Here is a 25,797-nt window from a genome sequence, read left to right as displayed (position 1 = left end):
TATGTTGGTTTTCCTCTTTCCCTCACAGCCTTTCTACTACACATCTCTGAGGCCCTATTCTCAAAAAATTTACAAAACCCAAATTTTTAAAAAAAAATTTAAAAAGGACTTTTGGTCCTCCTCAATTTTTTTCATAGGGCATAGGCTATTTTCTCCCCCATTCCATTATCTTCACACAAAAATTTCTTTCAAATCTCCCTCTTCTGTTTTTCCAATAACTAGAATTAATCTCACTTTTAATTAACCTCCCTCTCTAGTTCTTCAAAATCCTGTTCTATCATAACTCCTCACAAACACATCAACTCCAGGCTTACACTCCACAGCTACCAAGTCATCTTTGCTAAATTTCAACATTTCCAATATTTCTCTTTCCACCAAACTTTTAAGAAACCTACCTCGAATGTGAGAAATTCTTCTGGGATGTAAAACTTCTGCTTCTTCTTGGACCTCCATCTCCAATACCCTTTTCTTCTTCTCCTCCTCTTCCTTCTCACTAAACCTGCTGCTGCATCTCCTGAACCTGTTCCCAGGCTCTTCTCTTGAGCATTTTCTGAATTTTCTGTGTTAGTGTTAAAACTCGGCCCCGCATCAGCCATTGGAGGAGGAGACCGGCCCCCACACAGCTATCTCTCAGAAAAACACTCAATTAGTCGCTGGGGGTTTTGTCTTCCCCAGCAGGCTCTAATTAGGGTACGGGACGAGCCTACAGGTGCTAAGCAACCTGCCCCCTAAATTGAGGCTTGTTAGGGGAAAAATCCCCATCTGGTTTCAACCTTTTCTAGTAATCTTTCTAGTGCTATACACAGTACATCTATATAAGCACTGCCTGTTCCCACAGCTGTGTTAACTACAGAAAGACATCTGAACATCCAAATAAACCCTCCCAATCTTCCACAAACACTGCAGTTAAAAAAAAAAAAACAAACAAGAAAACCAAACAAAAAAAAAGCCCAGAAGAACAAACAAAACCACTCTACAGCTGCTCGAAGGATTGCAACAATTGCTTTTATCAGCATTGTACCTCATCAAGCCCCTCCTGTGCTGCTTAACCAGCTGCTAATAGACTACAGAGTGTGAAGTGCAGGCAGGGATGGGGCTGAGGTGACTGGCAAAGTAGATTTGTTTTGGATGTACTGTGTTTAAAGGAAAGAATTTTATGAGGTCAGCCTTAACCTTCTCCATCGTCTCTCATATCCCACAGTCATGTACTTTTCAATGTAACATTGTAAGTGAATGGCAAAAATATTTAAGTGGTGGTCAGTGCCTACAACCCTCTTGTGTGAGGTCTAGAGCTGTCAAGGCAGAGGCACCGAAAGACACCCTAATCATGCTGCTGACAAAAAATATGTGGGCTCTGGCTATAAGATAAACTACTCTAAGCTGGATACTCAGGTTGGACAGGGCTTGGAGTAACCTGGTTTAGTGGAAGGTGGCCCTGTCGGAGGCAGGGCATTGGAACTGGATCATCTTCAAAGTCCATTACAACCCCAACCATCCTGGGGTTCTCTGATTCTGCTTATTGGAAAGAAATTATTTATGTGCCTGCATTGTATCTGCATTTTCTATGCAGCTGTTTGACAAAACAGAGTTTGGAGGGGACTTAATCTTCTGTCAAGGTGATGCCATTTGGGTTTTGCCTTTTTTTTCTATGTCCTCTTCATAGATGTATTCTTTACACATGTATTTGTAACTCTGTCACTTATTGTATTAGTAGCTAGTTTTCCCAGTATTTTCCCGTGGGTTTTCCCTAAGCAGAAAGACAAAACAAATTCCAGAGCTCCAAGCCCGGGAGGTACAAGGCTCCTTGTTATCTTGGTTTTTCCTGGGAGCCAAGGCCAAGTACAGCCCTTCAAGATTTTCATGGGCAAAGTACAGCCAGTGCTGAGGGGGGTACTGCAGAGAAGGGGCTTGACCTGGGGGGGACTGCACCACCACTTGTCCTCCTAATTGGTGATTTTTATCAATTATGCTAATTTCCTAAAACCTATAAAATGTACTCACTTTTGAGGGGAGTGGGCTTTTGCGGACATCTTTCCATAACTGCCCCTGAAGGCCTTCATCCTCTTTTATATTACCTCCTTACTAAAATTATCCCAAGTTTCATTTCCAGGTTGGGACAAAGGCAACAAAGGGATATGATGAATATAGTTATATATAACTTCATTGACAATAGATATATTAAAGTTTAGAAAAATCCAAATTACAGACCTAATATATACATACATATATATATAAATAAGTTTTGATCATGAAATATTAATTTTGCCTGCCTATCCTAACATACCACAGTGATACACCTATATTTTGGTAATAAGAGCAATGGCAAAATATTTAAATTTTGCTATGAAGTTGCTTACTTGATCATTATTATTTTTATTAAATTATGTTTATTGACGTAGGCCTAGATTTCACAGTCTGGAACACAGCCTCCCTAACTGTGGGTGAGCATTTGCCTCTATGGACAGTTCTTGTGAAAATTACCCTCAATTTTTGTTCAAAGGATTTGAAGAGTCTCTTTATCCATCAAAACTATAGGAAACTACATGTTAATGTAGGATTACCCCTTTAACAGTAATGATGGAAAACTCTCCAGTCAAGCACAGCCATGAACCCAAGCTATTCTCCCAACAGTGATTAACTTGGGATGGCTTGAATTCTAACTTCAATTACAGGAATTTCTCTTTCAGAGCCATAAAGAAAGAACCCCATGGTAATGGAAAAACAAACGCATTACCACTCTACTACAACATTAAGGCCACAAAATTAAGCACACATTCTGACAGGAGGGAACCTAATTTAGTTATAAAAATATTAATCTGATCCACTTTGGAAAACTCCATGTTTTAAGGGACAAATGTAGTAAAAAACATGTTTTAAATTGCATCCTTGACAGGATGAATGTATATACATTTACAGCACAGCTACCTGAGCTGTGAACACACACTGAAGGCTGTGTTGGCATGTACCAGATTGGGAATGTTTTTGAAAAGGGCTGGGGAAACATTCCAGAGTGGGAACAGAGTGACACAAAAAGGACAAAGACATAATGGAGTACTGACGGTTATACTGAGGAGTATTTTTGGAAGAAGATCTGGATGTCTGAAAAAAACATATATTTTGAGGATGAAATGCTAAGCAAGTGTGGGAGCAGCTCTCTGGCCACAAAAAGCAATACACAACTTTCCTAGGCCTTGTGCTGGGAAAGGCTGTGAGAAGATCAGAGAAAAGAATGATAAACAATTCTCATCTTCACTTTCTGCGTCTCTTGTGGTGAACATGTGGAATGTGGTATGGAGATTTGTTTGCCAAAGAGTGATTTCTTGATTGGTGAATGGTGATGGTGTTTGGAGCGAAGGACCAATTGGGTCAACCTGTATCTTGAATGTCTGTGAGGGCGATGGGTTTTTTAATGAGTAGAGTATAATAAAGTGATAGATCAGCCTTCTGAGAATCATGGAGTCAATGCTAATTATTACCCACTTGGGGACCTGCGATGACAAGCAAGTGTGGTATAGAATCCCAGAATATTTTGGGTTGGAAAGGACCTTAAAACTCACCCAGTTCCATCCCCCTGCCGTGGTCAAGTAGATCAGGTTGTGTTGCACAATGTAAGAACCCTGAACCCTGGTTGTGACCCTGTCCAAGAACTGAGCAGCTGTTGGATTTGGGAACAGGGATAACAAAAGCTCTTCCCACAAAGCTGTGCATGTGTCCATCAATTCATCTTCCCAATGTGCAAGAAAAGCGCGGGATTCCTCATGCAAGAGGAGTTTTGGTAGGCGTACTGACACTCAGCTTTAGGTTCTCCTCCAGCTGGACTGAAGCTGGACCACATCCAACAGGCACAATTCACCTCTCGAATAACTGGCACCCTGAACCCCAGGAGGCTGCAGCAACCAGGCAGCCGAGTTGTGCTCCAAAGAGAGCGCTTCCCACAGCCCTGCGCTTCCCCACAGTGCTGATCTCCATCTTAATGCCCACTGGTGCATCCTTGATGTGAAAGGCAAACTGCACTCTGCTGTTTCTCAGGCACACCTCAGCTGTGTGGGCGAGCTGGGCGTGTCTAACAACGGAGTGAGCTGGGCTGTGCTCATTCGGGCTGTTTTGGCTTGATTTGGCTTGTTTGGGGTGGGCTTTGGTTGGATTGGCATGGTTTGGGTTGGTTTGGCTTGTTTGGGGTTGGTTTGGCTTGGGTTGGCATGGTTTGGGTTGTTTGGGGTTGGCATGTTTTGGGTTGATTTGGTTTGGTTTAAGTTGGTTCGCCTTGTTTTGGGTCGGTCTGGCTCGTTTTGGATTGTTTTGGGGCCGTACCGCTCCATCCCCTCAGCCCGAGCCCCGCCCAACCGCCCCGCACCACCCAGGCGAGCCCGGCGCCCATTGGCCAGCGCCGCCTTCCACCCACGCTCCTCTACTCGTGATTGGGCAGGTCGTCAATCAATCTTTCACCTTCCGATGTTTCGATTGGCTGCGCTGGGGAGGCGGGGCTTGCCAGTTCCCCCTGGGGTTCGGCGGGGTGCGGGTCCGGGCGCTCGGTGCGTTATTCCCGGCGGTGTTCCCGGTAACATTCCCGGCGGCCCCCCTTGCTGCCATGGAGCTCTCCTGCGAGACGCTGAGAACCACCCACCAGGCGAGAGAAGCGGTGAGAACCGGCGGGGCGGGCGGCTGCGCGTCGCGGTTGCCTTGGCAACGGGGAGCGGGGCGCTGTGCGCATGCGCGGGGGTCGGTGTTGTTATGGCGGCGATGGGCCCGGTGGGTCGGGGCGGGCGCGGATCCCTCACAGCCCCTCTCTCTGCGTGGTTCTGGAGCAGTAGGCACGGCCGAAGGAGACAATCCGTATCCCATCCTCCATTCGTTCTTGTTTGAAAAAGTCACGGCTGTATTGCCCCACCCCAGGTCGGGTTGGACGGAGCTTGGGGCATCCTGGGGTACTGGAAGGTGCCCCTGGCCATGGCAGGGCTTGGAGCTGGGTGGTCTTCAGGTCACTTCCAATCCAAACCATCCTGTAGTTCAACGATTCTGTGGTTCTTGCTCTAGAAAGCCAAGAAACAGCAAGATTTTGCTGAATTTCATAACCTGTTCTTCTGCTTCCATCTGCTGGTTGAATTACACCAGAGGGAAGAGGCTGCAGGGATGCTGAAAGCCTTTCTCATACAGCTGTTGGGTGCTGTGCATGCACACACCAATCCCTCTTCTTGCTTAAGAATGAAAAGTACAGGATTTTTCACAAAAGAGGTGTTTTGGGAGGAGTCCTGAGACTGAGCTTTAGATGTTATACCAACTTCTTGTAGAATCATTGCTCTGATACCCACAAGGATCATCACATTCTTACTCTTGGCCTTGCACAGCACAGCCCCAAAACTCGCACCATGTTCTTGAGAGCATTGTCAAAGCACTCCTGGAGCTCTGGCAGCCTTGGACCACTCCTTGGGGGAGCCTGTTGAGTGCCTGGCCACCCTCTGGGGGACAAACCTTTCCTTGATATCCAGCCTAAAACTGTCCTGACCCAGTTCCATGAAATTCCCTTTGATCCTGTCACTGGTCACCAGAGAGAAGAGCTTGGTGCCTGCCCCTCAATGTCCTCTCCTCAGGAAGTGTTAATAGGGTAGATATGTTTGCCTAGGAATGGGATCCTCTAGCATGGTCTTCTTCTGAGCCCTAAAGTGAATTCAGACCTCAGCCACTGCAAATGGAGCCTGAAGGTGTGGTATTGAAACAGCACCAACACGCAGGAGGAGAGGAGAAAAGGGGACCTGATTCTTAACTTCACCAGTGGGGATTTGCATGGCCTTTCTCCCAAAGATGGTGCTGGACTCTAAGTGCAGAAACATTCGTGGGACTGAGAACTGGAGCTCAAGAGCTCTGTCAGCTGTGCCACAGGGTTTGGTTTGATGTGCTTTTGCTAAACTGGCTTCTCCATAGCTTTTTGGCAGGATGAATTTGAAAGTATCAATAATTTGGGTATAGAGATGAGGGAGTAGTTTGTGTTTTGCAGAGGAGCAGAAGCTTGGAGCCTCTTTTTCTGATTAGTGACTTGAAGAACCACCTGAAGCTGCCAAGAGGATTTTTTCCTTCTTGTTCCTAGTCACAACTTCTTTGGTGAGCTCGCTGTATGTCTTTAATTATGAAAGCTCATTGTAATCCTTGAAAAACTTTGGCAACTCTGTTGTTTGTAGCAGCCTCGTATTATTTGGAGGAGAGAGGAGGGCAAAGCGCCCTTTCTTTGTCCTGGGAAATTCTATTCAATGGCAGCCAAGTTATACAGTGTTTAAAACTCACCAGTTCCATATTCTGCGTGTGTTTCTCAGAAAGTTCAGTCAGCAAGCCAGACAAGAACTGAACATTCATCCTTCTGAAAAGCCTGTCAAGGATGCAAATATCCAAAGGGCTATGGGTGGTGGAAAGCTGTGGGAATACAGGGTGGTGGAGGGAGGATGAAAACTAGGTGAGCCCATCAAGCCTCTCTGTCCTGGCACATAGTGCCAGCTTGATTTTGAGGAACTCCATATTTGTCAGCATCCTGGGATCCCAAGGACAAAGAGGGAAGGGGCTGCGTGTGAGCCACCATCAGTGCTTTCCCTGTGTGACTGCACAGCCACCTGGCTGCTCCTGTCCAAATTCCTGACCAGAGATCCTCCCAACACATCCTGACTGCCCCAGTTGTTTGCCCTTGGAGCGCTTGCACTAAAGCAGAACAGTTCTCATTCCCGAGCTCTCCAGATGATGCCTCACTCTTGTGGAGCTTTATTCTTCATCCCAACAAGCATGCAACATTCATGCAGAATATACAGGGTCAAATGATAATGAAATGTTACTGAGTTAAATTAATCTTTTAGTAGGCCCATTAATTTCAGGAAATTGCACAAGAGGCTTGGTTGATTTAGAATGTAAATGCGTTTTAGTGAAAGGTGTGGAAATGACTAAACAAACAATTGCACCTAAGATGCAGAACTCTATTAGAGTTTAATTCAAAATGACTAAAAAAATGGAATATGTGCCACTCTTTTGTTAAGCTAGGAATAAAGAAAATAACAGTGTAAGTGTTGAAGCTAATTAGTGACATGCTCAACTATTTAGTTTTTAAAACAAGATCACGTTTAAGTGCCTTAAGGTTTTATTAATTTCATGGACCCCAAAACCCCCTATAGTAATTGAAAATTTAATTACACATGTTTTTCTGTTCTTTTAAGAAAGGAAGCTTATTAAACTTTAAACATTTAAACATCTATTGAAATACCAGTGGCTATAAACAACATGCAATTCTAAATACTAATTAAACAGGAAGGCTAGATCACTATAAAGCTAAACTGAATTTTAAGTAACTTTGCACTTGCAAGTACTCCTGGTTTTTCATGCTGTGTGAGATTTGTCATTTCCTCCCTAAGCACAGCAGAAGCCTTGGGCAGTGTTAGTGACTGCCTGGACTGTGGCAGGGAGCTTTTTTTGGACATAAGTGCAGTGGGTCAGTCCTAGAGGACAAACTGGAGCTGAGGACAGCAGATCAGGGCGAGCACAGAGCTCCTTTGAGGGGACAGATAAAGCTGCTGGTGACCCTGATACAGACAGAGCCTCATCTGCCTCGTGGAAAGAGTGTGTGCTAAAATAATGGTGAAATAAGAATGTGCTAAAATAGTGGCTAAAATAATGGTGAAATGCAGGAAAGGATTGGTGGGGCTGCTCAGGCAATAATCCCTATGCCACTGGTTCACCAGATTCATGACCTGGTAACAGATGCATGTTGAAATATCCTTTCAAAAGATTTTTCTTTGGTTTATAGAACACTCACAGAACTGAGCTACCAGAGATATCTTGGTTCTGTTTTTCAGGTCCATGCTAATATAAGTCATTGTCAGTTGATTGTTGTTTGCATTCTTCTTAACAAAGGTTAAAGACAGAATTAACCTCTCAGTCTAAACTCTCTTCTCATTTTTAGATGGGGCTCTTTTGGGATGTAAAGGTTCATTTTTCCCTCTGTTTGGTCAGCACAAGCAGAAGAACATTGCTGTGTCAAGGCTGAAGTAGGTGGCTCACAGACACAATGTTATCCTACCCCCAAAGCAAGTCTGTACTTAAATTATTTGAGGTGTTGCCAATCACTGTACCACTATTTATACTAGAATTTAAAATGCTTTGGGGATTTCAGAAGTAACAAAAGGGGATGAACAGCAGCAGATGACATGCCAGAACACAAATTCTTTTCAAGGAAAGTTCCAGCCATGGATCATGAACCCTGTCAGTCCATCAGGCAGAGGTAATTCCTCTCTTGTCAGAATATCCATGTTTATTACATGAAACACTTGATGTGTTTGTCTTCTGTGGTGGCCACTCTGTTTGCATACTATATTTTAAATATTCAGAGGTAGCTGTAACCTTGCCCTTTGGTACATTAACCAACACAACAGTTAATCTTTCTCAGCATAAACCTTCAGGAGCAGTTGCATTTCAGAGGATGTACAGGTGGGATTCTCAGCAAGTAAGGACTCCAGCTTCCTTCTTGCATCTCCAGATGTGTTTCAGAATTCCAGGTCATCCAGGAGAAATGGTAAAAGGGCAACAATTGCAACAATTCAAAATATGTTATCCAAGCACCAGCATATCAAAAGATTAAGAAGGAAAAGACTCTTTAATCTCAAAGTGTGTATGTTCTCTCTTTGCTCATGGCAATTCTCAAAACTGGTTCATTTCTTGTTGCAGCACCTCCTAGGAACCGATCTGCTTCACTCAAGAGTTACCAGTCTAAAAACATTTACACAACACTCCTTTCTCCCCAAAATGGTTCGAAAAATTAGCTTTGTACCACCAGTGAAGTGGTATTGTAACTTCTTTTGGAAACACTTTCTCAAGCGGGTATCAAAGGTAGAAAGGGGTTATGATTTTTTCCCTTTTCCCCAGCCAGTTTTAGCCTTCATTCTAGAAAATCAGAAGGAACATTCTACGAATCTTATTTGCAATATGTGCAATGCCAGTTCGCTTTGACTCTGCGGGAAACGTTAAGAGGAAACCCCAGCTCTTCCTTAGTCCTGACACTAGATGGCCCCACGACTGAAGCAAACATCCCGGGAAATACCTGCTGGACTGGGATACTTTTTCCCAGTTCTATCCAGTACATTTTACAGGCTGGCAGATTTTATTTTAAAATAAAACGATAGCTGATGATGCTCTCTCAAGTGTTGAAATTAGCAGTGGAATGCCATGTGATACCCAGCGCTGTGTGCAGAGCAGAGGGAGGTCTAACCTTGCAAAGGAATGGTGTGTAAAGAGGTAAATTGGTTTTGCACCACCCAAAAAAACACCTTTGATTTTTGGAATGAGTGATTCTCTACTACCAGAAGTGTGCTATGGTTGTTCTCTCTTCCAAGAGACCAGAAAGAGTAATGGTCTTTATGTACATATATTTCTTTTGCACATCTTGTGGGCTTTAAAAACTTCAGCCTTGGTCAGTAGTAGTTCCTTGGCATCTTTGTGTGCCAGGCACAGGCAGGGACCAGCCCAACTCCTTGATACAGGTGGTGGGGCTCTGTCTGCAGCATGAAGAGGACAGAAATCTGCATTTGTCACCTGCAGGCAGGGGGTGACACTTGGGCTGGGCTTTTCCTTGAGCAGGGATGAGGATGCTGTGTCACTATAGGACATGAAAAAACACGACACGAACATGCTGCTGTATGGGGAAAGGGAAGTTTGTTTTCTGTCTCCAATATTTATAGATTTCCAAACGTGACAGTAGATGAGAGGGTGAAAGTGCCACCTCTCCAATGACACTGGACAAACCAACAGTCCATCAAATTCCTCCTTCTCCATAAAAGAATTCAAAACAATAAGTTATTTACAGAAAGTGTGTGAGAAAGTTTGTTACAAGAATGTAAACATCAGAAGGCTTAGAAAATCTTAAAAATCAAAACAACAGATGCTGTTCAGTTGGGATAGAAGGGAGGTAAGCTGGGGATGGAAGCAGGAGCCTGTGTAGCTTTACTGTGCAGTGTGATCAGAGGTGTGTGTGTGCTGTGCAATCAACAGAAATTGTTGCTCTTTCTCCATCCATTAAGTGCCACTCCTTCCTGTTCACACTGGGTCCTCACAAGTAATCACAGAATCAGAGGAAAGACACAATACCTCAAGTTGGGGGGACACATGAGGATCATCGAGTCCAAATCTCAATGCCTCCCAGCCTAAAAGAGAAGGGAAGTCATTAATTTACCTAAAGGTGTGTTTGGCCATACCTACTTTCACTGTGGTGACAGTTTCAGGTCCCAGTGGGGCACACCAAAGGCAATGTGCTGATTTCTAGAGCTTTCATTGTAACATCTTCTGTTATGACCCAGAAATCTCAGAAGTTTTCTGCAGACACTGAGCATATATGGCATGTTGCATCAGAGAAAGGCTTTATTCCATCATCTTGCATGATTTTGTTTTCACTGTGCCTTTTCCTCTACTTGATATTGCATCTGATACTTTCTCAGATGAAGCTTCACTGAATGAAGAAGAGGATGTTTTATGCTGCCTTGTTTTTATTGCTGAGCAATTTGTGAATGACTTTGGGTTCTCCACTCTGTGCCAAGACATCCTTGAGACTGACTCCATGTTGAATTTCTCCATGTTGGCTCCCGATTTTGGTCAGTCCTATGTGAAAATTGTGCAAGTTTGGTGTTGTCCCAACCCATTAATTCTTCCAGTGTGTGTGTTTCATTTGTTGTGTTTATTCATCAAGGCCTATGAAATGGGAGGTGTCAGCAAGTGTTAGAGCTGGTCTTTGCAGCAGAGTCACAGATTCCAGACCTGTTCCCCAGCCCCCCTTCTCCAGGCACTCAGAGAACAGGTTTCTGGTTGCAAGGAAAGGACAGGATGGAGCACAAGGTTTCCTTGCACAGTCCCTGAAGCACTGAGGTCTGCAAGAGTCCTGCACTGAAATTCACAGCAGTCTGAACATGTTGGGAGCCATAACCATAGTAAGGGAAGTGAGTTATTTGTTCAACCCTAAAATGATTTTCTCTTCTCTAGGAAAACGTTTCTACCCATCCAGTAGCCCTGATAATGTTTAAGAAAAATTAGATTGAAAACCACTTTCCTTGTGTTTATTAACAGTGAGTTGTTTTACAGTTCTTACATGCTGTTGTGTTAATTTGTTTGTTTCCAGAGGCTACATTTAGATGTTGTTAACAGCAATAAAGAGAATATTACATTTGATCTAGAGTTCTGTCTTAATTCACAGGAGGAAATGCGAACAGAAGCTCGTCGGAAAAATCTCCTCATTCTAATTTTGCACTATTTAATCGAGGAAGGGTATGTTTTTTAAATAATAGCACTCTATCCTTGTGGGATTGTGTGTATCTGACCTGTTGTACTGCATCTTTCTGTCCTCTGTTGGCTGAATGGACAGTGTGGGCCTTTGGGTTGATGTGAGGAAGTGTAAACTACTATGAGATATCCTCACAGTTGCTTTGCTAAATTGTTTCAGTTTCTGAAACAAAAAATCCCTATATAATTTAAAAATACTTTAGATTAACCAACAAAGCTTATTAAAATAGAGTTCATACTTCTGTAAAAATAGGACTGTGGACAGGTTAAAGACACCATATGCTTACTAGTGCCATTGTTTGCTTTTTCTCTCAGAAATCAGAGTAAGATGATGACTCTCAGTTTTTTGATCCTTGTTTGTTTTGTTTTTAAATTGCCAGATATGTTGATGCTGCAAATGCATTGGAACGAGAGACAAAATTAGGTTTACGTGGCTTTGAAGTTTGTGACAACGTTGATCTTGAGACAATTTTGATGGAATATGAAAGCTACTATTTTGTAAAATTTCAGAAGTATCCTAAAATTACCAAAAAGGTCCTCGACACTGGTATGTGGCTCTGTTCCAAAAACAAATCTTTTGTTTCCAAAGTCTAAAACGTATATTTCCTTGCTATGCTTACAGCCCTTGTCATGTATGTCAGCATTTAATGTTCCAATCCTTACAGTTACTGATCTGAAGTTCTAGCACACAAGACACCAGAATTGAGAGAGGTGGCTTTGAGCCCTTCTGTTTTTCCTTCTTTCTTTATATAAAGGAACTAGAAGGTGGCATTTTTCTGTTTTTGAAATCTGCTTTGATATTGGAAAATGTCAGCTAAGCACAAAGCATTATGGCAAAGATATATTTATCCACTTTCTTCTCATGGGGAGAGAATAGTGGATGAATGATACAGAATAAGGCAAATCAGAATATGAGCATTTTGTTATAACCCTGAGAGCCTGAAGGGTTTTGCAATTGAGCACAAAATGTAATTTGGAGAAGCCATAATAACAACTGTATGAGAATAAGTCATGAAGAGCTTGAAGAATCTAGGTTTGGATTAGACTTAGGAAAATCAGGAAAAATTTCTTCATGAGAAGGGTTGTCAAACCCCGGCACAGGCTGCTCAGGGAAGTGGTGGAGCAATATCCCTGGAAGGGTTCAAAACACATGTGGGTGTGGGACATGGGTCAGTGGTGGCCACTGCAGGAGTGATTGGACTAGATGGTCTTAGAGGTGTTTTCCAGCTTAAAGAGTTTAGTAATTATTGCCTTGAAAAAGGCATGTACATCTAGAACCTATGGATTGGTGTTAATACAAGGAGGAAGAACCATCCCGCAGGACAAAATAAAAAGGATTTGTTATGAGGCAAGAGTGAAAAGATATTATAAAGCATTTTTTTTCACATCATGGTCAAACAGAGCAGTAGGCAAGACTGAATCCATGATCTAAGTAAAAAAGAATTCCTAAAAAGCCACTCTTGGACATTTAAAAGCTCTCATTATGCATTTTTTGGTCAGTAAAGCTTCTCAGGCATGGAGTGGTCTGCTCTTACCAAAGCTCAGGTTTGTGACCGTGCTGTCAGGGAAGCATCATTCTTTTTCCCTGAAGCATAAGCAGCCTCTTCTGCTGCAGTGCACACAGCATTCACCATGCCCTAATTGTGCACGTTGCCAGACTTTGATATCTAAATAAAATCCTTGGTGTGGTGCTGCTTCCTACTGAATTCTTTACAGCATTCTTGGCAAGTCCTACAGTAAAAAGTTGGTCACTTCCATGCTGAATTCCTGTTGGAAATGTGTTATATATACCCACAAGGTTACAGGTTGCTCCGTGGGCTCTGCTGCCCCTAAACACACCATGTCCCCAAGCTCCTTCAGGGAAAGAGCTGTTTGGGAAGGATTATTTTATTGTGTGGGAATCATGAGTGGATGGAAGAGCATTTTACAGAGGACGCTGAAAGGAGAGGTGTTTTGGAACAACCAGGGGCATGCTGGTAGCATACAAACCCTTGGCTTTAGGAGTTCACATCTGGGCTTTGCGAGTTTGACATTTTGTGAAAAGAAGCTCTCCTTTGACAGAAATTGCTTAAAATTACATAAATGCAAAAGACAACATAGTTTGATAAACACTATTGTAAAGTGAGGTTTATTCTGTCTTGTTATGTTGAACTTGATTCCCCTTCAGAGTAGTAAGGCAAATTCATATTTCCCAATTCAGCAATGAAAAAATTATTAGCATTAAATAAACATTCTGTGTGATATATTAAATTATTGTTCTTAATCTAATTTCTGGTGGTGTCCATTTTACTGTGAACATGAAACTGGTTTTAAAATGTAAGCAGAGAAACCAAAGACTGAATGATCTAAAATGTAAAAACCTTGAAGCAAAAGCACTCTCACCAATATCAGTTTATTTTCAGTAAGTTTTTGCAAGCTTGCAGTGCTTATACTCCCGCTGTTCCTGTTTATGCATTATTGTTTCCAAGGTCATTATTGTGTGCTTAAGAATATTTTTGAAGGGAAAAAAAGGTTCAAGTTGCCCTTTTTAGATCCTTAATTATTTTCCATTTTAATATTAATTTTGCATCCGCAGAAAATAAACAACAGCTGAGAAGTGGAGGAAGAGCAAGAAGGTGAGATATATGTGTGGGGTGTTTCTCTGGGCAGAAAATTTTCCTAGCAAAAGCAAATATGCACTGTGGTTAAGATAATCACTCCTCTGTGATACCAGAGGAGTACCAAAGCCTAGAGCCATGCTCCTGACTCTGTGGTGCATTTTTCCCGTATGTTCTAGAGGAAACTAGAGACTTGTTTCCCAGATGGAGAGGCAGACAATTTACAGAGCTTCAGCAGTGTGGGTAAAGTGGGGTGGGGTTTTTGAAAAAAGTAAGCATTGAACTCTGCTGTGATTGAAATTAACGCCGTAACTTCAGTGGAAGCAAAGTTAGCCTAAACCTGCTTTGTTTGAAAGGTGTGGGTTTTAGTCTTTTGGTATTTTGAAGAAAAAAAAAATGTTAGGGAAGTCTTGATTTTTTTTTTTCATTATTCTAGGACAGCAGTTTCTTCTCAGAATGTACCAAGAGTCAAACAACAGACAGTGCAACGATCAGCATCAAAAACTTCACCTGGGAATACAGGAGAACCTAAATCCTCCACCAAGGACAGCCCCAGACAGGTTTAAACATGTTTTATCTTGGCAGTAGTACAGTTGAAATTCATGGGATTTTGTCTGGGGTGTCTGTAGGCAGCAAGAGGGTGGGAGTTACACAAGTAATAATTGTGCAACTAATGGGTTTTACTGATTTTGTCACTTAAGGATTATAGGTGCAAGACTTTGAGAGAATTTTTGGCCATGAGTTTGGGGGCAGTCACAGGCAAAAATTAGAGGGAAAGGAGGCATATAATCCAACATATACTGAAAGCAATCAGAGGTGGTTTTTTTGTTTTTTTTTTTCATTAATATCAGTATATTCATCCTTTAGTGCCAGAAAACAAAAACAAATAAAGAATGAAGTGGTATCAGCTGTAAACCTCTTCACAGTGCATAAGTTGTTTGAGACTGGGGGAGTAATTTGGGTCTGTAATATTTAGGTTTGAGAGTCTCATTTTGGTGAGATTGCTGTGAAATCAGCTTTATTATCATCCCTTTACAGAGGGTGGGTAGGAACAGCAGGTTAGTGGGCAAGCACTGTGTCTGTTGCAGCCTTTTTCTAAAGGGCTTGGCTATATTTCTGAATCAAAAGTAGCTCTTCTCTGACCTATTGCTACCCCTAAAAATACACCAAAACTTTGCCTTTTGGATTTTACAGCAGTAACTGCTGTGAAGTGAATACATAATCCTAAAATAGCTCCTCATTTCTGAGTTGACATGCTGTGCCTTTTACTTGGCCTGTCATTTCCACTGTTTGTAAGAGTTTCTTCTTATGTAAAATGCAGTTTTCTGCTCAGTACATGGAATAACTTCACTGCTGAGCTCCAGAGCTGTGGCTTTCACTGCTGTCACCAGGCAGGTGAAGTGCAATTAAATCTACAGTGATGTTTAAATGATCAGTATTTCTCTTGGAGCATCATCTGGGCCTGTGTGAAGAGAGGGAATGGTACCTATCATGTAATACCTTCAATCCATTTACTTGGCAACACATTTGTTTTAAATGGCATTTTTCTTTAGGATAGTGATGGTGTAGATACTCTGGATCAATCTGATTTTGGTTTAAGCATCTCAGGAATCAGCAAAACTGGAGGAGACAGCTCTCACCCAAGAAAGGTTGGTGGAAACCTGGTATGTGGTTTCTCAGAGGAATATGTATGTGGAAAAAAAAGCACAGAGGTTTTCAAAAATATAGACTAGTAGGAGGTTTTGTCTGTTTTTATATAAAATGTTTCTGTATAGTCAGCTGAAGAGTCAGTTTTATAATTTTGTATAAAAAAAATTTATAATTCTTTGCATAGAAGGCACTTTTTGCATTAAATACTATTTCAGACATACTCAGAGAGGAATATTTATTTTTTTAAGCCCAATGGTAAATAACTAAAATTGAAGATACATCTAAAATTCCTGAATGAGATCATGAAAGGGTCTGCAATTAAATTATTGAATTGACTGAGTTATGTGTTCTGTCCCCATTGCTGCCACGGTTGTTGGGGTCAATTTTTTCAATAATTAGGACTGTATATGCATTAAGGAAACACACTGTTGTAATTGCAAGAAAAATTTGGTCCAGTGTATTTTTAAGAGTGCTACCACCATGGTAAAGCCCACAGCAACATTTTTTTCTCCTTTAGCGCCAAGTAGTTGACTGCTGCAAGATGATTTATGATGCTGTCAGGTTGTCACGAGATGGAATTCCCTTGAACAGCCTTAATTGTGATCCAGATCCATCAGTAAGTGTTTCTGTTCATATTTCCATCCAGTCAATGTGAACTTGAGTTCTGCACAACCAGGAGCAAAACAAAATACTGCAACTACTTGTTTTTGTTCCCAAGTGCTGAAAAAGGCCTTGGATTTCTGAGAGGTGTATTTCTGTCTTGAAGGGACAGCCATACTTGATAGTGGTCTAATTTGATGAGAGTTTATTCTGGACATGAAAGCAGGCAAAAAGTAAAAATGAGGCCTTAGGATGAAAAAAACCCCAAATTCAGACACCTGCAGAACTTCTGGGGGTGAAATCCTGGTTCCTTTCAGCTCAGAATGTCTCTAGCATTTGCCTCACCTAAGACAACAACAGAATTTTCATGGTTGACATAAATTTTGTGTAAACACTCCAGACACAAGCCAGAATTCTCAAATAGTGCATCCAGCTTTCGTGGTGCTTGTCTGCCTGGCAACTTGCTGCACTGTAAGAAACTATCCAAAAAGAGAGTGTGAAAAACAGTTACATTTTTCACTCCTCTTAATCTATGTAGGTCATATTTAGCACTGTAAGTGCAATTAGAAAGCTGCTCATTTTAATGTTGATTAGGGTTAGATACTGTCAGAGGAAAATATGACACTGCAAATATGGTTTACTTTAAAATTTGTATTATTACACATATTTCTGCAAATTCAAAAGTTTATATTATTACAATGTATCAGTTTTTTTTAAAAAATACATAATAGTTTGTCTAAAGGTACTTGCAGTCTGACAAAAATCTACGTTTTTCTCTTTTAGGAACGATTATTGAAACCTGTTAGTGCTTTTATTGGCATGACTGGTGAGATGAGGGAACTTGCAATGGTTGTAAGCAAAGTAAGAGCAGATCTCCTTGTCATTTGTAGAGAGATGTTGGTTATCTTTGCATCTGGGAATGCTGTTTGTTTCTTTTTACTGTCACTGATAGTGCTCATTCTTGAATGTGCAAGTTATTTTTCTGTCCACATAGCTCCCCAAAAAGTCATTTCTTAACATGTAATGATGTTTCTTTCTGATGCACAGTGGGAGGAAATAATTAAGAACATTCCTTTCTAATGTGGAACAGGTAATTTAATCATGCTGTGCAGACTGTCATGGCTTTTCTCTTTGCTACAGAAAAAGTGCAATACTTCATTGGAAAGAGAGATTTAAATATATTAGCTAAAACCAGCTATTATCTAATGTTTTATCTCGCTGTGATCAGATGGTGGAAGAAATCAATTCCACCCTTCAGGTGCAGTTTCCATTCCAGGCACAGGGCTGTAGTCAGTGTGGGCAGTGTGCCAGTATCACAGCACTATCTGAATTCTGAATGTATCTACTAGAGAGCATCTACCAAAATTACTATTAAACCCCGATATTCCTGCATGGTTTAGAATCAAAAAATCATTTAGGCTGGAAAAGCCATCTAAGGTCATCAGGTCAGCACTGCCAAGGCCAGCACTGACCCATGTCCCCAAGTGCCACATCAACTTGGCTTTTAAACTCCAGGGATGAGGATTCCACCACTGCCTTGGGCAGCTGTGCCAAGGCTTGATAAACCTTTCCATGAAGGAATTGCTCCTGAGGTACACCCTGAGCCTGCCCTGGCCCAGCCTGAGGCCGTTCCCTCTCCTCCTGTCCCTGTTCCCTGGAGCACAGCCCGACCCCCCCGGCTGTCCCCTCCTGGCAGGAGCTGTGCAGAGCCACAAGGTCCCCCCTGAGCCTCCTTTGCTCCAGGCTCAGCCCCTTCCCAGCTCCCTCAGCCTCTCCTGGGGCTCCAGCCCCTTCCCAGCCCCGTTCCCTGCCCTGGACACGCTCCAGCCCCTCAGTGTCTCTCTTGTCCTGAGGGTCCCAGAGCTGTCCCAGCACTGGAGGTGCCTCAGCAGGGCCAGCACAGGGGACAGGACATGACACTGCCCTGGGGCTGTGTCACAGCCTGGCTGGGACATTGGCCTAGCACTTGTCCTGTGCCTTGCTTTGTGCACATTGTGCACTCCCTGTGCATTCTCAGGCGGTGCAGTGGGGAGATGCTGGAACTGCTGGCTCTGCAAGCAGTGCCCTCATCCCAGCACTGCCAGAGCAGCAGCAACAATGCACCATATCCCAGGGCAGACTTGGGCATTCCTCCAGGATGGGCAGCTTGACCCCTGGAGGGAACCACAGCCTTGTCAGCAGCATTTCATGTCACTCCTGGGTTGAGGTGTAGCCTAACAAACAGGCCCTGGTCTGCTGGGGATCTGTGGCTGCACAGGCACAAATGCATCCGCCACTTTTGGATGAGTCACTCGTCAAAAAGGATTCACAGCGCCACAGTGTTTGGTAGTGTTGTGACTTTCTGGATACAAATATCATGAGTGGTGTCAGCTTGGGGAAACTTGCTTATAATCGTCTTTCTAAAAAGCTTGTAAGACTTTTGCTGACTGATTTTTATATCTGTGTATGGCCCAAGCTCTTGGTCCACAAGTTTTGTATTTGACGTTTAGTAGAACTTAAGAAATGTCTCAGGAAATTTCCAACCTTAAAGTAAGAAAATTCTCATTTGTTTCAGTTCCTGTCTGGTCTTTTATTTATGGTAGACCTTTAAAATAATGTTGTTCTTGCTGCTACATTAACAAAAAAAGCAATAAAAAAATTGCTTCTATTTGTTATGGTGTGTTTTTTGAATTGTGCTCCATTATGGTATGTTCCTAGTTGCTATGGTAATCAACACTGTATAAATCAATACAAATAAATAGCATGTTATATCTATTTCATAACACAATCTAATTTAATTTGGAAACAGTTATGTAAGTCTCTACTTACTGGCAGAAATCTGATTCATCTTAATTCACTGTTAATAGACAGGGAAAGTGTAATCTATTCTATATAAATATTTTTTTCTAATTGTATTAACTTTTCCCCTTGGATACAATCATGTAATTTTTCTTCAGTCTGTGTGGACTATTTTTGTTGGAAAGCAGAATTTATCCTGAGTATTTGTAACGAGGATGTGATTTTTTGCAGAACAATTAGCCCCTGGAACACAAAACCACAAAATATTATGAAGGCAAATGGAAAGATTCATAGAAGATTTAGAAAGTTTGATGAATTAAATGAAATTAATTCAGTGAGTGTTTCAGGGCATAGACTAATTACCATCTATCTGTTGATAGATTCTTAGGGGAAAAATTTCTTCCTGTTGCAGAGTTTCTCACAGCTTTTCTTGTAGCATATAAAATCTTGCATAGAGTGGAGTAAATAGAAATTTTTCACTGTTACTTACAACACAAGAAATAACATAAATAATAGGTACTAACATTATAATATGCAATAACATAAGTAACAGGTCCAGCCATAAAGTTACTAAGCATCAAGTTCAAAAAAAAAAAAATTTTTACATTGCACATGAGTGAGCTGTGGAACTTGTGACTATAAAATAAACATGTTTAAAAATTCACTGAAGAATGAGTGTCAAAAGGTGTTTCAGTTCAAAGATTCAGATGTAATTTGAATTGCTGAATTCCATTGGTGGGTGTAAACTTGAACCAATGTGTCACTATTATTACCTTTACTTCTTTTTTTAAACATCCAACACTTGCAGCAATAGAGACAAAATATTAGGGTTGGTGAACCTTTGTATCACAGTTGCTTTTGATATGTTTTGATATTTTGATAAATCAAAGCAACAGAAAACAGACCTGAGGAAGATCTGCTCAGCATCTGCATTTGCTAGGAATACACTGGGGAAACTGGAAGGGAAGTGATTGCTGTGTAAGCTTCCCTCCTGGGAGGTCCCTGGTACCTAGGGTTAAATAATAATACAGCCTGTATCACTTAACAGCACCACTCTTTTATCCCTGAGTCGATCCTTTTACTTTGCCAGGGGTCATTATCCGACTGCAGCAGGAGTTTTGCTAACAAGATGTGATGTGTGTTGCAGGACATTTATCTCCATAAGCCAAATGTGAAGTGGGATGATATCATAGGACTGGATGCAGCTAAAAGGCTGGTCAAGGAAGCAGTTGTTTACCCCATAAAGGTAAGGTGCTAAATAGTTCTGACAAAACCAGTGTTGGGCTTGTTAGCTTGTTTCCTTGCAATTACAGTGGTGTTTTAGAGTTCTCAGTATTTTTTTTTCTCAGTATCTGCTTTTGTAGGCCATTTGTGTCAGAACTCTTGGTGTTCCTGTTTCATGCCAGAACTATTCCTGTTCTATCTGAAATGACACTTGCATTCTACTACAGGAAAATTACCTTTCCATATTAATATTGTATGAGCTAGGTCGAATTCTTTGGCACCTTTGGCATTGTAAGAAGTGTTGGATTTGGCCTATATTAATTCTATGAAAAATGACTTACAGAAGAGAATGCCATATCAATTGCACTTGAAAAAAAAAAACCAACCAAAAACACTGAAAGCAGATTTCAAATAATAAATACAGCATTTTTCTCAGTACTCAGATCATACATGTCACATTGTTTTGGTGTAGTTTTATGCCTCTCTTCAAATTTCTTAGGTCTCTTGAATGTGCTAGCAGCAATGAAGGTGAGGACTACAATCCCTTGCAGTTTCTTTTAGATGATACATTTTTAATCCCTGGATTACTTTTCTGCTTCTGCAGTATCCAGAGCTGTTCACTGGCATTCTGTCCCCTTGGAAAGGATTATTGCTGTATGGACCACCAGGTATGGAGAGCTTTTTTCCACACCTTTGTGTTTGTCACTGCTTCTTGTTTTCTCTTGTGGATAAATCAGCAATGTTAATTAGATCAGATTGTTAAAAAGGAACATGTTCTGTACATAAATTAAAAGGAGAGGATGTTGGATGGTTATGTCCATCTCTGACAGTCAAACCTGGCCTTTCTTGTGAGCCTTGGCTATTTTTATATACAAATCTTCCAGGAACTTACAGTACTTACAGTGCTTCCAGTACTTACACTAACAGTTCAGGAGAATGAAAACTCAGATCTCTGTTTTTACTCAGCTTGGACCATTTTAATCAAGTTTGGCATGAACCTATGATATGTCAATAAATCTGCCATGGACTTACCTCCACAGTTAAAAGTTTCTTCCGCTTTTAGGGGTTGTTTTGGGACTGGGGCGGAGGCTTTGTCTTCTTCCAGCTGGCTTTTTTCCTTGTTGGTGCAGCTTCCCTGCCCTCTTTGCCCCACTTTGACACCAGGATGTGGCTGGAAGGGGGCAGAAGGCACAAGAACCACCTGAGTCAGGTTGCAAAGCCTCTCTCTGCAATGAAATACAGTTTTTCCCTGTGAATGTTTAGGTGTTCCTGCCACAGAAGGCATCTGACCATTTCAGCATGCACTACTTCAAGATTTGGAGAATCTGCATTTACAGTTCTGTATTACCTGAGTTTCTCCAAATCATCCTGAAAGGGCCACAAAATATTCTGAGGGCTGGAGCCCCTCTGCTCTGGAGCCAGGCTGGCACAGCTGGGGCTGCTCCCCTGCACAAGAGAAGGCTGCAGGGACACCTGAGAGCCCCTGCCAGGGCCTGCAGGGGCTCCAGGAGAGCTGCCCAGGCACTGGGGACAAGGCCTGCAGGGACAGCACACAGGCCATGGCTGCACTGCCACAGGGCAGGCACACATTTTGGGATGTTGGGCAGGAATTGGTGGCTGGGAGGGTTCTGAGGCCCTGGCCCAGGGTGCCCAGAGCAGCTGTGGCTGCCCCTGGATCCCTGGCAGTGCCCAAGGCCAGGACTGGGAACAACCTGGGATAGTGGAAGATGTCTCTGGTCATTCCAGGGTGTTGGACTCAATGGCATTTAAAGGTCCCTTTCAACCCAAACCATCCTGTGAGTTTTTGACTGGTTTTACCTGATTGGTAGTAGGATGAGGGGAATTTATTCAAACATCTACATTTTACTTCTTTGGAGAGTGAATTTCTCAAACACTGTTGTTTGTAGGTACTGGAAAAACTTTGCTTGCTAAGGCTGTTGCCACAGAATGCAATACAACCTTTTTCAATATATCAGCATCCACCATTGTCAGCAAATGGAGGGGTGATTCAGAAAAACTTGTCCGGGTAAGAATTTCTCTCTCATTCATTATACTTTAATAAATATCAAGTTCCCCCTTGAAGAACTTGGGTTCAGGACAGAACTGGTAAGAAGTGTTCCTATGATACTCATAATCTTTCCTGATTTAGACAAAACATGACTTTGGTTATACCTAGTTCTGAAAGCAGGAATAACATCACTTCTGCAGAAATCTCATAATGGATTCTTGCTGTGGGACTTCAGTTGTGTAAAGTAAGATGGAGCAGATGTTCTGAAGGCAGCAAAGATCTTTGACTGCCTGATCAGGAGTCAGACAGTCAGAGTAGCAAACTAGTGTGTGCTTAGTGACCTCTTCAGAGCACTTCAGATCCATTTTGCAGGCATTGGCTCCTAGGTACCCTGCAAAATGTAATTTAGATTCCCACATTCCTAATTGTTCTTCATGGTACAAAATGGGCAAAGATGTCACAAAGATCTTTCAGTCAAATCCAGGTGTAATGTTGTTTCAAGGAAGGTAGTTTGCTGGCAAGTGGGTAAATGCATTTTGAGTCTGTATGGCTGTGCTACAAAAAAATTCAGGTGTTCATGTGCAGCGTCTTTGCCCATCTGAATCTCTCCATAACATCCACCAGCTCAGTGGAAATCCACAAGCCCTTAACCTGCCTTACCCTCATCTCTTGAGCTGCACTTCAGGTAAATGCAGAGCTCTTGGAAAGAAATAACCACAGCAAACTGTTCTCTGCAAATGGCATTGTTTGTCTCTCTTGAAATGTAGGCAATGGCTGCAGCACACTTACTCGTCCTGCCTCCTTTGTCCTTGAAAATTGCATATTTTTCTTCTGACATTCCCTTTCTCTCTTACTGATTCTCTTGACATTTGTCTCAGTAGCTTCCTGGAATTTTATTTTCTGGCAGGAGTATGTGGGGACAATCTGGTTTCTGCCACCATGATACAGAAGGCTTTTGTGAATGTGCTGCAGCACATGCATTGATATTGAATTTGTGGCATTTTACTCTTAATTAAACTTATGGCAGAATCAAAAAATGAAGTAATATTGTGGACTGGGAGAGCTCTGAGAAAAGTATTGTGTGAATTTATATCCTAAAATCACATGTGGCTGGTGAAAGGAAAGTATATATGGGGTTTGTGTCATTTGAAGGCATATCCTCTCATCCTGTTTTGCTCAGTTCTACACTGTATTCCTGTGATTTTATATATGTTATATATTGTATTTTTAGTAAAATTGTATGCTGGTCATGGTCTACTTGTTACTCTGGGAAAATGACTTAAAGCCTGTGTTTCGTGCTCAAAGTGATGAAAATAATATGTATCTTTTAAAATTTTATTTTTTTCAAGTGTTCAGTTTTAAATGTGCTGGACTAATATATATTGTTAGTGATACTAATCTAAAAACTCAAAAGAGTTTTTAGATTAGTATCACTAATCTAAAACTTTACTCAAGAAGAACTGACAGTGTTTTCTTACTCCTAACACAGGCCTCTCCATGTTTATGGAAAATTAGATAAAACTTCGTTCTCCAAAGAGCAGATCCACATTTTTTGTTTCAGCTTTCAGTCCATTTTTTAAATTGTGATTGTTCAAGCAATTTATGTTTGTTTTGATCATGAAAAAAATGAGTGCTTGATTCTTATCAAAAGAATCAGTGCATTTTCTTTCATTATGATTCAGCTGACCTGCATTTTTTTTCCTCAAATCCTTATTTAAAAAAAAAAAAGTACAAATGGAGCAACAACAAAAGGCACATGTTTAATCTCAGTAACAATTTAGGAGTTCCCAGAATCCTCTGATGGATCATTTTCTTCTATCCCATTATTCTCAGGGTACTCTGATAGGATTTGGACAGAAAGATTTACACATAAAGACAGGATTACAAGGCTGTGTTCTTTATATCTCCTTTACAAACCTCTCAGATTTTGAGAGGATTCAGGGACCCTCAGCCTACCCAGAGCTTTTTTCCAGCAGATATCCCTTGGGATGTGGGTGCTGTTAGTTTTTCTTCCATGCCAGTTCACTTTAGTGCCTTCTTGTGTCAGTTTCTCTTTCACATTTTTCTCTCTGACAGGTGTTGTTTGAGCTCGCCCGGTACCACGCTCCTTCCACGATTTTCCTGGATGAGCTGGAGTCAGTTATGAGTCAAAGAGGCACTGCTCCTGGGTAACTGGTGGGACCACTTTGGGATTAAAAGAGAGAGGTGCTTGTGTCAGTGACAGCAGAGAAGCAAGAGAGCTTCTCTGAGAATTAGCAAGGGACAGCTAGAGGGAGAGAGGTGCAGGGCTTTATAAGCAGCTGTGCTGTACTTCAAAGGGATTTGAAATGGAAGTTAAGGGCAGTGGTGAGGGAAACAACAGGTGAATTGTTAGAGGTAAGTGAGAAGCAGCTTGTTTTGTGACACTTGGAACACAGGCATAGCAGAAAATAGGGAGTGTGCACAGTGGAATGGCATTTCCATTAGTGACAGATTTTGGTGGCATTGTCAGGACTTCCTGCTGCAGGACATGGGAGTATGTTGTTCCTTGAATCCAAGATTCAAGACAGTTTATAATTAAAAACACATTGAGAAGGTTAGGGATGGGAAAGAAGCCAGAGAAATATAAAAATATTGTTACAACCATTAGGAACCCATTACAGGGGATTTTATGTACAGTGAATTACATGATCACTTTATATATATTATATTGTATGTCTATATTGTATGCTCACTATTTGTAAAGGGAGTATGTCCTATTGTAAAGATGCTACTTGTAGTCATTCTCACTTAATAGATGCAAATGTTTAGCCAAATTTGTCCTTCATATGTACATTTAAAAGCTCTCATTAACATCACTGGGTTATATAGTCTAATAAGGACTTTTATCCTAGATGCTGTACTTATTTTTACATGTACTTATTAAATACTGACTTGGCATTGATGTTTGAATGCCTTTGCAGAAAAAAGTCATTAAACCTGAACTGCAGCCTTTACCATCTAAGGTCCTGATGTTTTCCCTGGGCTTGATCCAGGAGTTTCCAAGAGCTTCACATCTGGAACCAAGAGTTCCAGCTGGTTTTCTGCAAAACACATTACCTGTATCGGGGCCAGAGTTCTTAGCTCTTTGCTTAAGTTCTCCTTTTTTGAAGAAGGATCCTTTCTGTGTGGTCTCTGCCCCTTTCCAAATTCCTATCAGCATGGTATATTTTTCTGGGTTTTTTTGATAGAACATTTTGCAAAATGTTGAATTCAGTAGTAGTTTTATTTTCTTTTGGCCACTTCACATTCAGTCACAGAAAAATGCTGCCCTGAAGAGGTAGGTGTACCAGTTATTTAATGGCAACTATCACATTGTAAGAATCCCCTGCTGTAGATCAATCAATCAGTCAATCAATCAATTGGAGCCCTATTTGGCAGTAAATGCTGGTCTTGCATGGAGATTAACATGAAGAGAAAAACAAATAAATATTTTCTTTGGATTCAGTAATAGTGAATTCTCCTCACTTTAATGCACTGAAAAGAGTCCATTTAAGTAATCATTAGAAAGCTTGATTTTAATGCTTAGATGTTAGCTAATGGAGCTTAATCATGCTTTGAACTGGGGCAAAACTGTGACAAGGGCTCAGTTGCTGTGAATGACACTGTATAAATAAAGATGATTAATGCACT

General features: G+C 41.5%; 2 protein-coding genes across 23 annotated transcripts in view; one reads left to right on the top strand and one right to left on the bottom strand.

Moving 5' to 3' along the window:
* Positions 1-4,601, bottom strand: part of PIAS2 (protein inhibitor of activated STAT 2) — a 34,649-nt gene extending 30,048 nt beyond the window's left edge. For 2 of the 7 annotated variants that reach the window (XM_064404104.1, XM_064404106.1), the window contains exon 1: positions 396-897. In XM_064404104.1, coding sequence (XP_064260174.1) covers positions 396-596 — 201 coding nt within the window. In that variant the 5' untranslated portion in view covers positions 597-897. Of the gene's footprint in view, positions 1-395; positions 899-4,446 lie in introns of those variants that run through there. The other 5 variants (XR_010352914.1, XM_064404105.1, XM_064404103.1 and 2 more) reach the window with 5 other exon arrangements.
* Positions 4,500-25,797, top strand: part of KATNAL2 (katanin catalytic subunit A1 like 2) — a 28,874-nt gene continuing 7,576 nt past the window's right edge. For 3 of the 16 annotated variants that reach the window (XM_064404118.1, XM_064404126.1, XM_064404111.1), the window contains exons 1-12: positions 4,506-4,639; positions 11,204-11,274; positions 11,670-11,836; positions 13,865-13,904; positions 14,323-14,446; positions 15,440-15,535; positions 16,054-16,152; positions 16,920-16,997; positions 20,062-20,160; positions 20,743-20,806; positions 22,046-22,164; positions 24,223-24,314. In XM_064404118.1, coding sequence (XP_064260188.1) covers positions 4,589-4,639; positions 11,204-11,274; positions 11,670-11,836; positions 13,865-13,904; positions 14,323-14,446; positions 15,440-15,535; positions 16,054-16,152; positions 16,920-16,997; positions 20,062-20,160; positions 20,743-20,806; positions 22,046-22,164; positions 24,223-24,314 — 1,100 coding nt within the window. In that variant the 5' untranslated portion in view covers positions 4,506-4,588. Of the gene's footprint in view, positions 4,640-4,763; positions 4,894-5,992; positions 6,097-7,930; positions 8,249-10,454; positions 10,608-10,702; positions 10,941-10,992; positions 11,076-11,203; positions 11,275-11,669; positions 11,837-13,864; positions 13,905-13,980; positions 14,126-14,322; positions 14,447-15,439; positions 15,536-16,053; positions 16,153-16,919; positions 16,998-20,061; positions 20,161-20,742; positions 20,807-22,045; positions 22,165-24,222; positions 24,315-25,797 lie in introns of those variants that run through there. The other 13 variants (XM_064404115.1, XM_064404113.1, XM_064404114.1 and 10 more) reach the window with 13 other exon arrangements.

The sequence above is a fragment of the Passer domesticus genome, chromosome Z (genome assembly GCF_036417665.1).
Source record: "Passer domesticus isolate bPasDom1 chromosome Z, bPasDom1.hap1, whole genome shotgun sequence".
In the NCBI taxonomy this organism is placed as follows: domain Eukaryota; kingdom Metazoa; phylum Chordata; class Aves; order Passeriformes; family Passeridae; genus Passer; species Passer domesticus.
The sequence above is the reverse complement of the archived record's forward strand: the minus strand, read 5'-3'. Positions and strand labels throughout refer to the sequence as shown.